This window comes from Dermacentor albipictus, chromosome 1 (assembly GCF_038994185.2).
Source record: "Dermacentor albipictus isolate Rhodes 1998 colony chromosome 1, USDA_Dalb.pri_finalv2, whole genome shotgun sequence".
Lineage (NCBI taxonomy): Eukaryota > Metazoa > Arthropoda > Arachnida > Ixodida > Ixodidae > Dermacentor > Dermacentor albipictus.
In genome coordinates this window covers 313906035-313921119 of record NC_091821.1, presented here as the reverse complement: position 1 = coordinate 313921119, position 15085 = coordinate 313906035, and the positions used below count along the sequence as shown (strand labels likewise).

The window sequence follows — 15085 nt, the reverse complement described above, 5'->3', positions numbered from 1 at the left end:
TCATTTCTGATTCGATGACTTTTCGCCATTAGCCCTCGGCTATTGCTCAAAATTTTTCGGGCTACACCCACTTCACCTGCCTGTCATGCGACGTCACAAAGCCGCAAAAACTCACCGCGTCAATGTTATGTGTACGCGTTAAAGATGCATTAATATGCGGCACAAAACTGAAATTTCTTCTGAATAGCCGCAGGCTGCCCCGTTTCGAAAAGAATAAAATATAGCTGCCGCTCATCGCTCAGGTACTAGCTACTCGCACCTGCCGGATAGCATGGGTTTCTTTGCGTATAATAAAACTTTTTGTGCGGCCGTGTAATGTTTTCGAGCACTTTCGGTACGTTTGCTACCTCCTTCTGCCAACTCTTCTTTGCTGAGGATCTCTAGCGTTATTCTTAAGCTTCCGTTGCACGTCGCCGCGATTTTCTACCAGCAACCATGAGCTAAGTAACTGAAAGCGGACCAATCGCATGCGCCGGCACCACCCTCTTCATCCGTTTATCGGTTTTCAGTACAGTGGCTCGTCCCATCGAATCCCTGTCCACTTGACCATGCTCCTCGCCTCTTGTCAACCAATTAGATAAGACAAGCCGCTATGCAATGTTATACGTTTTTCAAGCCAACAAAAGTTGCCTCCTGTGGACGAGGAGAGCGTTTGATTGGTCTGTTCAGACAACCCTGTGGGTGATCGCCCAATGCTTGCATCGACGGTTACGCAAATTTGATGTCGGGAGATTGGAATAAAAACATATTGGAATAGTTTTACGTTGTAGGACCCCCTGTCTTATCTTCCAGTTAACATTGACAACCTCTTGAGGAGTATCCCACTGTGGTGATTCGAGTGCTTTTCTTATCCAACCAAAATTAGGAAAGCATTGATTTTGAAGACTAGTTGTAGAAACTGCTCACAGTGTAAAACTTGAGGAAGTCGTGTTTTACTTTAAAAAAAGAACAATATATTGGTTTTCCTACATAAAGCAGCATGGTCTGTATCTGTTATGGGCTGCTAGAAGAGATGACTGGCAAAAGGGAAACTGTATACTTGAGATTTGCCTGGGATGCATTTTTGGAGCTGTGTACACTTCTTTTTCGCAGGCCTTTCGGGAATGGGCTGAAAAACTTGGATCATCTGAAACAGCCTCACTTTTCTCACTACTTGCACCCATCTACAAGCTGCACTGTGGTCTGCTTCATGAACTTGAACAGCAAATGGCTTCTTGGTGATTTCAATCGCTTTTTTGTTTTCATTTATGCAAACTGCTGCCTTGGTAAATCGCTGCCGCATTGCTGACGTTAGAAAGCACAGTTCAGTGTTGGTCGAGTCACCCAGCTGTGCTACTGGGCTCTGTGAGCTTATTGAAACGATACAATGTACGTAATTCTCTCATTCCGTCTGTCCCCTGTCGGCAGTTTAATCTTTCATTAGTGCCGTGGCATATGTGAGCATAATTATTTACAACAAAACTTAAAGTGAATTACCTAACACAAAACTAAACTGCTGCAGTTACTGAAATTAGTAGAGTAGAGGCATCCGCAAAGTAAGATCCAGTTTATTTCAAATATATAAATTTTCTAGTTTGGGCTACGTCTCAAGTGCACTGCTATTTCTTGAACAATTTTTTGAACGAATTTCATGAAAGAAAGAGCTGCTAAAAAAATAGCATGTCGCAGACAAGTGAAAGTGATGTTAATAAAGTCACTCTAACACCTAATGTTGACATAGCTGCCATAGAATAACTAACTGCCATAGAATAACATAACTGCCATAGAATAACATAATTGCCTTATTTACATGGTAATTTACATCTGGGTGATGGGGCCAGTCAAGCTGTTAAATGCAGCTTTTTTCTCATTACACCTAACCACGTCCATGTGCATTTTTATGTACCTACCATGTGGTTGAATAAACTCAAACTCAGAATAAGACGTTCATTGAAAAATTTTACTAAATAATTTATTAGGAAGAACAATAAAAAAACGACGCTTCTTCAGATTGCTGCTAATGGCATGCCATTGGTTTCATCTGCATAGAAGGCTTCCATTTTTCAAAAAAATACTTGGGCTCCTATCGGTGCTGTGAAGGCGGTTGGACAGCGAAGCTGTAAACGACACCTAGAATGATTACCCATTGTGACGTGGCTTGAAATTATTTACATGGTGACATTGTACATGCACTTTATCTGATTATTTGCCAAAGAGGTTTCAATGGCCTGCGACTTGGCCATGAGTGAACAAGAGATGAAATTGATTTCATACTTTTTGCCGATCCCAGAATAGTGCAGGATGTAGAAGTGATAGGTAGGGTAAAGTGCACTGATCATAGGTTCGTGAGGGCTAGGATTCATCTCAATTTGAAGAGAAAAAGAGTAAAATTGGTCAAGAAGAAACAGGTCAACTTAGAGGCAGTAAGGGTAAAAGCAGAAAAATTTAGGCTCGTACTTACAAACAAATTTGCAGCCTTAGATCAGAGAGATGATGATGATGATGACATTGAGGTAATGAATTAAACCCTAGTGAGCCTGGCTTCAGAGGCAGCAACTGAAGTGGGAGGCAAGGCACCAAGGCAACCAATAGGCAAGCTGACCTAATACAAAGGACTAATAAAGAAACGATAAAGAATGAAAGTGTCCAACTCAAGAAATAAGATTGAATTTGCGGAACTGTCAGAACTGATCAACAAGGCGAAAATAAGTGATATTCGAAATTATAATGTGAGAAAGACTGAGGAAGCCGTAAAAAATGGTCGCAGCCTTAAATCAGTGAGAAGGAAACTTGGCATAGGACAAACTAAGATGTATGCACTAAAAAATAACCAGGGCAATATCATCAGCAATCTCGAAGGTATAATAAATGCAGAAGAAGAATTCTATACCGACCTGTACAGTACCCGAAGGACTCAGGAGAGCTCCATTTGGGACGATAATGAACAGAATACAGAAACTCTTCCTATAGCTAGAGATGAGGTCAGAAGGGCTTTGCAAGACATGAAACGAGGAAGAGCGGCAGGAGAAGATGGAGTAACCGTCGATTTAAACAAAGATGGAGAAGACATATTGCTTGGAAAACTGGTGACTCTTTATACGAAGTGTCTATCGACTGCAAGGGTCCCAGAAAACTGGAAGAATGCAAACATTATACTAATCCACAAAAAGGAAGACGTTAAAGAATTGAAAAATTATAGGCCCATTAGCTTACTCCCAGTATTATATAAAATATTTACCAAAATAATCTCCAATAGAATAAGAGCAACACTGTACTTTAGTCAACCAAGGGAACAGGCGGGCTTCAGGAAGGGATGCTCTACAATGGATCACATCCATGTCATTAGTCAGGTTATTGAGTATTCCGCAGAGTACAGTAAGCCTCTCTATATGGCTTTCATAGATTACAAAATGCATTTGATTCAGTAGAGATACCAGCAGTCATAGAGACATTGCATAATCAAGGAGTACAGACCGCTTACTAAATACCTTGGAAAATATCTACAGAGATTCCAGAGCCAGCTTAATTCTACACAAGAAAAGTAGGAAGATACCTATAAAGAAAGGAGTCAGACAAGGAGACACAATCTCTCCTATGCTATTCACTGCGTGCTTGGAAGAAATTTTCAAGCTATTAAACTGGGAAGGTTTGGGAGTAAGGATCGACGGCGAATACCTCAGCAACCTTCGGTTTGCCGATGACATTGTTCTATTCAGCAACACTGCAGACGAGTTACAACAAATGATTGAGCACCTTAACAGAGAGAGTGTAACAGTGGGGCTGAAGAATAATATGCAGAAGACAAAGATAATGATGAATAACCGGGCAAGGGAACAAGAATTCAGGATCGCCGGTCAGCCTCTAGAGTCTGTGAAGGAGTACGTTTACCTAGGTCAACTAATCACGGGGAGCCCTGACCATGAGAAGGAAATTCACAGAAGAATAAAAATGGGTTGGATCGCGCACACGGCAGGCATTGGGAGCTCCTGACTGGAAGCTTACCGTTATCATTGGAAAGGAAGGTATACAATCACTGCATTTTACTGGTGCTGACATATGGGGCAGAGACTTGATGACTGACAACGAAGCTTGAGGACAAGTTAAGGACTGCGCAAAGAGTGATGGAACGAAGAATGCTAGACATAACTTTAAGAGACAGAAAGAAAGTGGTTTGGATCAGAGAGAAAACGGGTATAGACGACATTGTAATTGACATGAAGAGAAAAAAATGGCATTGGGCAGGTCATGTAATGCGTAGAGTAGATAACTGTTGGACCAATGGGGTGACAGAATGGGTACCAAGAGAAGGGGAAGTCCAGTAGAGGATGACAGAAGACTAGAAGGTGCTACGAAATTAGGAAATTTGCGGGTGCGAGTTGGAATTGGCTGGTGCAGGACAGGGGTAATTGGAAATCGCGGGGAGTGGCCTTCATCCTTTAGTGAACATAAAATAGGCTGATGATGATAATGATGATGATGTGTGTGATTTGAAAGAATATGCACACTTCTTGCTTCAATTTGAGCATATGATTGCGCTACCTCTGGGATCTGTTCACGAAAAAGGTTATTTTTGCCCACAGACACGACAAACACATTGGAGGGTAGAGGTATACCGTTTCACTGTAACACTTGGTGCACGATAGCTGGGAGATCTGGTATATACATTAGCTTTACCACACACTATCATTAACAAATGTGAATTTATGAAAATTGGTAAAGATTAACAAACGTAGGTAGAGGCACATCTTTACTCATGGAACTACTAGAGTCCTTTCAATGCCATCTGTCCATTTTATGAGCTTCAAGCTGCAGCATATCTGTTAATGGCTGTTCTTGTTCATAAATGCAAGATGCATAATATTAATAGTATGCAAAAGAGAATAGTGACTTAAGGGGGAGACCGCAAAAAGAAAGCACCTGTTTTAATAGATCGAAAGGCACGATAGAAATAACTTTTTGTCCTGAATAAGCAAGTCTTATTTTACTCACCCAACTATTTAAAGTGCAAAAAATGGTTCATTTTATGTTTTGGCAGGTAATTTTTGTCATAAAATCTGTTAAAAGTGCTAGTCATGCTAGCAATGATAAGTAACTAATGAATTGCTGATTGAGTAAAGCTATGACATTTATGTAGCTAAGTGTGAGACCTATGCAGTGAACAAGGATAAATGTAATGTGATAAATATTAACCCTCTATGGGGTGGCGCTACTGTTTGGTAACAATGTTTCTGTGCAGTTTCAGACACCCACAGGCTGGTGTCTTTTTACTAACGTGCCATGCGGCCGTTTGGTAACATACTTATTCTTCAGCATTGCTAGTTCAGACTTTCTTCTTAAGGGAGCAGTGCCTGCAAATTTTCCACCTAGGTGGTAGCACACACACTCGTCGTATTCCTTTCAAGTTTTCTTTTGTAAAATATATAACTTGTTATCCTATATCTCTAAAAACTGTCTCTGGAAAAATTCTTGAACACATTATTGTTTCTAACATTGCACATCACTTAGAAAAAATAAAAAACAAAAACACTTTCTTCTTTCCTAACCAGCATTAATTTAGAAAAGGTCTTTCCTGTGAAACACAATTACTTGAATTTACTAATGACCTTGGCACAAGCATGGATGATAATTTCCAAACGGACTCTGTATTCATAGATTTTTTGAAGGTCTTTGACATTGTTGCACACAGACGTCTGTTTGCCAAACTATCTTGCCTTAAGCTCGACTCCCTAACTGTCTCATGGTTTCAAAACTTCTTGTCATTCCATAAAGAGTTCACAGTCATTGACAACTAGTCTTCTGATATGTCTGTTACCTCTGGTGTACCTCAGTGTAGCAGGCTGGGTTCACTTTTATCTCTTATTTTCATAAATGACCCTCCCTCAGGTATTTCATCAACCATTCAGTGACATGTGGATGACTGCGTCGTATACTGAAAAATTCAAGCGCATCATGTCCTCATTGCTCTTCAACAAGATCTTGATCAAATCTCCCATTGGTGTTTCTCATGGCAAATGACGTTAAATACAGATAAATGCAAGTTGGTTACCTTTAGTCATAAACGCATGAATTCTTCATTTACTCAATATGCTTAACAAATGTTCTCTTTCCAGCACATCCTTGTATAAGTATCTAGGAGTCCATCTTACACCAACTCTTTCATGGTCAACTCATACCAACACAATTACAGCAAAAGCATCGAGTACACTCGGCTACCTGAAGCGTAATATTTACAATACTCTTTACACTACTCGCAAGCTAGCACATCAAACATTTGTTCACCTTCAACTTGAATATGTTGTGCCCATTTGGTCACGTTACCAAACTTATCTAATCAGTGACCTTGAACCTATTCAGAACCGAGCCGCCTGATTCATTGTCGGAGATTATAGCATAAGCTCTAGCGTAACAAACATCAAGATAACACTAACACTCCCGCTTTTAGAAAAATTTCAAACTATTTCGCTTCTTTGTTTATTGCACAATATAATTCACAGTGAGCATTTGTTTTCCTTATACTTAACTCATCCACTCCATTCTTCAAGACATTTATATAATGAACATAACTTTCAAAGCCTCTTTGGCAGAACTAATGCATTTAATTCATCTGTCTTGCCATAGGCCATTAAATATTGGAATGGTCTTCCTGACACAATAACTAATATTGTTAATCCCGTGACCTTTTGACAGGAGTTAAGTGCACATTTTAAATGTTGACTTTGAATTGATTATGCAAACTTGTCATGTGAACGTGTTTTAAATAGAATTACCTGTACATTTACAAATTTCTTACTCGAGCCATAAAGGGACACTAAAGGTTACCAGAAAATCAAGTTAAAGTGGTAGAGCAATGTTCTAGAACGTCTAAGGCGTCAATATAATCGCGAACAGAGCTTTAGTAACCGAGAAATTGAGGTAAATGCATGACATGATTTGAGACCCCCCCAGCGACATTCCGGTACTAGCCCGATGACGAAAGCACTCCTCATAATTTGCGTTACTTATACTCAACTACTCATATTGAAAATATCATTTCATTCGATTATAAGACGAAAGAAAATGCTACTTGTCTACGTCTATTCGATTCTAAGAAAAAAATAACATTTTGACGTTACCCTTCTGTAGTATGGGTGGTCGAAAGGTTTCGTTTTCGCTCGACTCTGCACGCTCGACTCTGCGCGCTCGACTCTGCGCGCTCGACTCTGCGCCGCGCACGCTTTGGAGTTTCAGTAGTTTCGTTATCTCGTCGTGCTGTGCGGGTTCTGCTGGCTCGCGAAACTTTCCTTTCGAACAAGCAGTGAGAATGCCACGTCCTTGTGATGTCGTGGGAAGCCCTCGTTGCTTCACCGCTCCGGAGAGCCGGTGTCGAGGCTGCCGTCGTAGTACGCAACGACGCCGGCAGCGTGAGCCTTTAGCAGCAGGTTGCGCTCATCAGTGCTCAAATCGCTGAAGTTGAGCCCAGCATCGCGAGCCAATCTGTCGTTGTCAGGGTCCATTGCGACGAGCGTCGAAGTTTGCGTCATAGAATAAAGTACTGGCTTATGGTCGCGCGTTTCTCCTTCCGCTAGCCACCATACTCCCGCTTTCGCTCTGCTGTCGGCTGTGTGTTGGCTCTGTTTCTGGCCGCGCGTTTGCGTTTTGCGCAGAAAAGCCGTAGCGCCGTCTGCGGACGCCGTTCTACTCACCGATGGCGCAACGTCACATGGGACCATGATGTCAGTACTCCTCGATCGGAGGGCGGGCGATTTGAACTGCGCTAGAGGTACGCGGACGCTTCAGAATGCATTTTCTCTTAAAATAAATCTCTCCTTGGCACGAAACAAGCATTTGGAGGTTTCTGGGATGGTATTTCAACAGTCCACGTTCACTTAATAGTAACCTTTAGTGTCCCTTTAACTGTATAAATTGGATACAACCTTTTTCGCTAACTATTGTGTAGCTTCCATTTCCATAATGGTGAAAGTTGTAATTGTAACCCCCCTCACACAATACTCCACTTCAGAGCCTGTGAAAGACCTTGAATAAATAATTCAAAAATAATTTTCATGCCTCTCCTAGCTGTATGAACACTCAAATAATGTACAAAAGAAGCAATAAAAATTGGATGCATGATTATAATTTGAATGCCATAGCATTCCTTATAAACATGAACCATTCCAATTCATGTTGGCGACCACAAAGCATGGTGCGACAGGGCATAGCATTGGACCTTCTTTCCTCAGAGCTCATAACTTTCCTTCTTTCTTGCATTTCAGGCTGTCTCCTAGCTACACGCATTCGGTAATGTTGTACGGGAAGGCAGCAATTATAAATAAAAGCATGACCTCTTTAAAAGCATAGCTTCTCACGTAAAAACTAGGCACTCACATATGCATTTGTGATCGACTGGTAACACGGCGTGTTAGTGCAGTCCAGTTTTATTTACTATGTTTAGCGTTCTCTGGGAGCTTACTCCAATTTTGCATGAGTGTCTAACTGTTTTTGTGGGCTGACCCTGAAGACAGCTCAGTCTAACCAGACCTGAATATGGAAGACAACCAGCACTACTTTGAGCACCACTTCATCAAGGACCAACTTGGAACCTCGTGCAGTGCCGGCACACTAAATGGATAAATAATCCACCCATCATACTCCACATATAAAACTGATAACATCACCTATAACATTTAGTGCAACATAGTGGCACGAATAAATGCCTCTGAAAGCATGCTAAATGCATTCTTTAATAGTAATCGAAATTGGTTTTTCATAAGTTTTTACAGTTGAATGCTGAAGTTTGCTATAAACGGCCATCGATACAACTTTAGCACACACCTGGTGACAGTGACGAGCATAGATTTGCACTACATTATGCTGCAATGTTACCAAGCAATAACATACCAATTTCTCCTTTATTTATAAATAAACAAGTTTATTCTTGTACAGTGGTTTACAACTGGTTTAGTAAGTGCAATGAGCCAGCAATATTTTTTTTCCATCATTTTTTTAATATATGCACCATAGAGAGTAAGGAAGTAAAGTTTGAAAAACTAAGCAAAGTGAAAAAAAAAAGGCATCCTGGTATGGGGGGTCTCCAAGCCTGTGGCGATGTGGCAATGCATTTTACCAACACCTTAGTGAAATAAGGGTGCGTTGTTTTACAGGCGTGTTGATTTGAAGCTGGGAACACTAGCCGTTATAGGGACATCTTGTGATGCTGCATTCAATGTGAACATCCTGTTGCATGGTATGGCTGTAATCTGCCCATGTAAAGGTTTCTGCAGCAATGCAAACTTCTTGAGGGAGTATGGGTCACGTAAGAGGATATCCCAGTACATGTTGGTTTGGCATAACATCATCGCTGGTGCTGCTGTTTTCATCCTAGTCCTGGCAGTGCTAGTGCATATCAAGTGTTAATCTTGCATAATCAGGCTAATACTTTCTGTAATTGCAGAGTACGTGAGCACTTTTTGGGGGGAACCTTTACATGTCAGACCACACTAATCCACTTACCTTGAGCCTTGTTTATAGGGTAGAGGCAATAAAAGATTCCTTTCATCTTTGCTATGCTGTTAATGCAGACCTCAGGACAAAACAACCTGCTACTATTTCAGCAACTGCAATAGCTGTACAGTAATATGAAGAATAAAACTTGCAGCAATTACTTTTTTGTCAAACGTTTGCACCATTGTTTCAGTTACATAGACCAAAAATGTAACCCCACTGCTATTATCAACTGGTGTGGCCACTAGAAATTAGCCATAGAAGGGCATGGATTAGAAATGCACATGTGGGTCTTTAATATAAAGTTTTGGAAGAACTAAACTACACAATGCTCTGTCATGTGGTTTCTCACAGATAAACAAAGTGTCCGGAAGAACATGGCTCACAAATTTTATTTTAAGATCAGTAAACCTTATCATTGCTGGAGTTGCCCCTTAAAAGTATTCCACGCCTTAGAGGTGGTTATGTTACTGAATAAAAATTACTATATTTGGCGGTCTATAAGTTGCACTTTTGTATGAATTGCACCCTCCTCAAAACGGCAGTTCTTCCTTTAAAAAAAATGTACATAAGTTGTATCAGTGTATAAAATGCGCCTGTTCATTCCGTATTTAAAAACTTGTTGAGGATCAGGTCATGAGAAAGTGTGACAAAAATACATGCTTGCAGTAGCTGCCACTTCTGCACGCATCCTGTGTTAGGCAGTGCTGACACGCGTGCAAGCGCCTTCCAAAGTCTAGAGAATACTTTTCAGAAGTATTTTATTCTTATTGCATGAACAATGCTGTTAATAGCTTACATGACAGGGTTTAGTCAGAACCATCGAAGTAGCCCTCCTCCAAGTCGCTTACAAACAACACAACTACTTCAGGTTGGATTTCCACTATCACATCACGGTCATCTTCCGACTCGCTGGTGTCCAACTTGCCAACATCACCATCAGTCGCGAATGGGATCAACCCAGCCTTGCGGAACCCTGCCACAATAATGCCTCACTAACCCATTTGGCCACTTCTCCAAAGTTGTAACTTTGCTGACTTTGCTTCTCATGCGGCGCCATGGTTAGCGAGGCTGCGACAACACGTGCGAAGTGCACAGCAATAGTGGCAACGAGTGCAATGAAGTGTAGTTGCAGTGCATGGTAGAAGGTGATATGCAGTGGAGCATCATTTCATGCCCACTCGATACAAAGGGTGTGGCCATAGCATCTGATATAAGTTTGATAGCATAGGTCTCACTGTTCTATAAGATGCATCAACGAAAAATTCAGAAAAAACCATGACTTATACATAGGAAAATATGGTAGGATACATACTCAGGATAGCTGTGAACTATTGTTCAAAGCAGCCATTAATTCTTAATCATATGGGTGACTTCCCTATGTCTATCACAACACACCACATCTGCTTCTCTTGCTGTTTCGTCATAGATCACACATAGTAGAAGGTGGAGTGTCTACTTTTATTGCAATAGCAATTAAATGGACACTCCAGGCACATTTCTGCCATCGCCGTGATGTTCCAGATGAAGTCCAAGGGTGATAACATCGTCACTGCATGCCGTATGCTGAGTGTGCGAGTGAAAGCATGCGAGGATGGAGCCGATGATGGCAGCTCACCTCCGGTGGCCTCAGTTTGGCAGCTGCTGCTTATGGCGTGGCTATGCAGGCCCTATCTTGAAAGTGATCTGCACTGGGGACAGAGTCTAGGTGCGACGAGGGCTGATAGTGTCGTGTGCACTGTGCCCTCACCATTTAGTTGAAGCGAGAGGCAGCATGAAGGTCAATTCGCTCACTGCTGCTGCCCTGCTTCCTCACTCCAGCGTTTTGACAGCGAGTTTCTGTGGTCATCGCATGAGATGTGTTCCTGTTTGCTTGTGCAAGCGTCACACCATGCATGTCAACTTAATTAGCAAGTGCATGTTTTCAAATTTATATGGCCGATAAAACTAATATCTTTACTTCGCATAGCTGTCAACTAATTTGCTACTGCAATTGATGCGTTGCCTTTCGGGCAAAACTATGACTTATTTAACAAAGCAAAGGCATTTTTGATTGTTGTCACAGCTATGAAAACTTTCAACTAGTTGTTTTTATAATGCAGTAGCCACATTCTCATTGCATTTCTCAAGTAGAGCAGCCATTTTTGAAAACTCAGTGAGAGGGCATAACTAGCATATCTTTGCCTGACAAGGCTTGACCGCCATTTGGCATGAAATTTTTTTGTTGTGCTTTCTTTTTTACATGTATATTTAGCTGCTGTATCTTTCAGGGACAGCAAGCCAGTTTCTTCCACTGCTCAAGGTATTGGTGCGCTCATGCTGGACTACTTACACTTGCTGGAGGTGAGTCGGCCTTCATGGCATTGTGGGGCAAGCAGTGATTTGGTGCTTCTGATCTATATATAGCCTTACTAATAAATTTTCACATGTAAGGTCGCACCTTCATGGTAATAAGATATTGAATTTACTAATTGATTTTCTAAGTAGCACGGTTTTGGGAGCTTTGAGAAGACCAAGCACTACTGTTGGTTGATGACAGCTTCCGCATTATCACAGCAATGTAAAATCTGAGGTTAAGACATAGGAGAATCCTCACATCCTGAGCCGTTTGTTCTTCCTGCCATGCAAGCACACTGAGCCAGTAGGAGAGGGCAGCGGTCATGCTATCGAGGTATTTTGGTCTAATCTGGTACTATGCTTTGTGCAGCTGGATGAGCGGTACCTGGAGATGCTGCCCCACATTCTGGAGCGCCTGTACTCAGGACCACACTGTGAGCAGTTGTGCCGAGAGTTTGAGCTGCTGCGGGACTGCTACCTGCCCTTGTCACTGTTCCTTCTGCGTCCATTGCACCGAATATTCCACTACTGCGCCCTCTTTGAAAGTACGTTCCGAGTGTGACTTTCACACTATTTTGGACATCAGGACTTCTTTCTTACTTTCCATTCCAGCTTAGGTGCTGAAGAAAGAGTCAAGCATAACTGGTATTGTGGGCTATCCTACTTGTAGTTTTGCAGCACTGCAAAGGCTGTATAATAAGACAGCAACTAAGTGTTACTGCTAGTACATGTAGGTGTCGGTGGTGATAGCGTAGCCACATTACCGCTACTAGACCCGCTCATTCCGACATAAACATTGCATTATTGTTAATCTGTGTCTTTAACTGGTTCTTTAAAGGGGAACTACAGGCAACTAGTATGTCCATTATGTCCAGTATGTCCAGTATGTATGATGGATTAATTCTTGAGGAAGACTAAGGCATCAGTATTAGCGCAAACACAATTTTAGTAATCGAGAAACTGAGGTAAATGCAGGACACGACTTGCGACTCACCCCGCAATCAATTACTAGGCCGATCACAAAGGCACTCCTCATTTTATTTGTCACCAGCACGCAACCTCTCGTAATAAAAAGATAATTGCATTGCATTATAATGCGGAAAAAAATACTAATTGATCAGTTCTATTCAATCTTTAGAAGAAACAACTCATTTTCGTTACTCTTGACAATGATGGGGGCAGTCAAAAGGTTTCATTTTCGCTCGACTCTGCACTGCCTGCGGCTTCACGTTTCAGTAGTTTTGTTATGACGTAGTGCTGCACTGGTTTTGTCAGCTGGCGAAACTCCCGCGAACTGCAAGTAGCAGAGGTTTCCCCGTCCATGTTATTTCGCAGGATGCCCAAAGGCAGCTGCTGTGCCAAATCCAATGCACTGTCTTGGCTTAGTTTTTCCATGCCCGTGTGGTTGCATTTTGTGCAAAAAATCGTAGTACCTTCTGTTGGGCGCCATTTTACTTGCACACGGCTGTAAAGGGCCGGGCTGGCATAAGCAATGTCGCCACTCCCCCGCTCAGGGGCGGGTGATTTGAATTGCGCTAAAGTTATGCGAACCCTTCAGATGTTATTTTCTCTTTAGTGAAGCTTTTCTTAGCACGAAACAAGCGTTTCGAGGTTTCTGGAACGGTATTTTAACAGTATTGACTTAATATTTGCCTTCAGTGTCCCTTTAAACGACCAATATATGCAGAATAGTGTTCTTCAGTTGGGATATGTGTTCAGAATATGCCAATCTATATATAAGGGCTAGGAAGGATTGCAAAATTATGGGATAATCTGCACAGATTGAAAATCCCATTTTGGGGGTACATTTTTACTGCACATGTACTACACACTTTAACACTATGTCAGCAGCCAGAAAGCATCCCTTTTTGTTCATTTACTGTGATAAAATTACCATAATACTGTTAACGTCTTAGTAGCATGTGGGATCTCATGCATGCTCTTGGGACAAGGGAACGACAACACAGTAGTGCAAACAATCACAACGGCTTTTATTGCACCTTTCATGCACTAATGCCTGGTAGCTGAATTACTGTCCTCAGAACAATCCGATGGGCACGTGACGAATTGAGGAAGTCTGACTCGCCCCGACCGGATACCTTGTGGATATGTTCGCCTGCATGCTAGATACCAATGCATAATCATTCATGTGTACGGTCACGGGAACGGTGGTGTGTTTGAACGATCGTGTTCGTTCATTCCGGTGTCCTAGCTACTCCCAAGCCTTTCCCGGGATGGTCCCGCGAAGCGGGTCGGCACACTTGCGGAAGGTCCATGCCGCTCGCCGATCCCAAGCCAAGGACGAAAAGCCTACTCCCTATCGCGCCCAACTAACCCTGCTGTTAGGTGGCGTTAACAGCGCAGCACTTGCGCCATCTCTCGTAATATGCTGCAACCATAACAACTGCCGCTGGTACTTAGCTACGGGGAGAAGCTGGATTACAAGAGACGCGAGAGCCGTGCAGAAAAGGCATCAGTGGATGCATGAGATTCGAGCATCCCCACAAGTGCTTTACCCCCTTATTGGGTTTATCCGTCTGCCAGGGTTCGCACAGCCCCTTGAAATCAGTGAATATCCTTGATATTGACAGTATTAGTTCAAGGGCCCTTGAAACTACTTGAATACCCGTGAGCTCCTTGTAATCCTTGAAAATCCTGTGGGATTTGTTCCACTAGAGAAAATTAACGACGTACCTCCGCAAGTCACGCTGATTTTAAAGGCCCTTTCGCTTACGAAAGATTCGGTTTTAAATCTCGCAGCCCCTACGTCGTCTGGCAACTAATATGCATCGGAAATCGAATCCAATCCAATGCAAGGCATATTGCTCGGTCAGTTATAGTGCCTAGAATATGCTCTAGTGTACCATCCACCGAGCGTCTGCAATGTGCAACGGTGGCACGGGCAGTGATGCCTGCCACCGCAGGCCACCAGAAACCAGGCCACCAGGTTTAGCATGGTGCCACCATGCTAAACCGTGGCGCGTTCTACTCTCGTTCGTTTGTGATGCGTTGATTGCAATGCGTAGTACAGTTCGCGCCTTGCTGCCGCTTTCGTTGCAGTCTTTTCTTCTTGTGAAGAAGAAGACGCACTGCGCCTGGTGCAGGCATTCGTCGTGTCGCGCGTAACGTACTCCGCCCCATACCTCCAGCTTGCGAAGGTGAACCGCGAAACGCTGAACACGACGATAAGGAAAGCAGTAAAACTCGCCATGGGCATCCCAGTCTACTCGTCAACGCAGAAGCTGCTGGAAATGGGTGCCCACGACACGGTGGAAGAGCTGGTGGAGGC

The 15085-nt window shown here is 42.6% G+C and overlaps 1 protein-coding gene across 3 annotated transcripts in view; it reads left to right on the top strand.

Moving 5' to 3' along the window:
* The window catches only part of LOC135904609 (FERM, ARHGEF and pleckstrin domain-containing protein 2-like), a 220828-nt gene that overhangs the window by 123963 nt on the left and 81780 nt on the right, over nt 1–15085 (top strand). For all 3 annotated transcript variants that reach the window (XM_065435478.2, XM_065435463.2, XM_065435487.2), the window contains 3 exons: nt 1093–1217; nt 11730–11802; nt 12167–12341. In XM_065435478.2, the coding sequence (XP_065291550.2) occupies nt 1093–1217; nt 11730–11802; nt 12167–12341 (373 nt within the window). The remainder of the gene's footprint in view (nt 1–1092; nt 1218–11729; nt 11803–12166; nt 12342–15085) is intronic.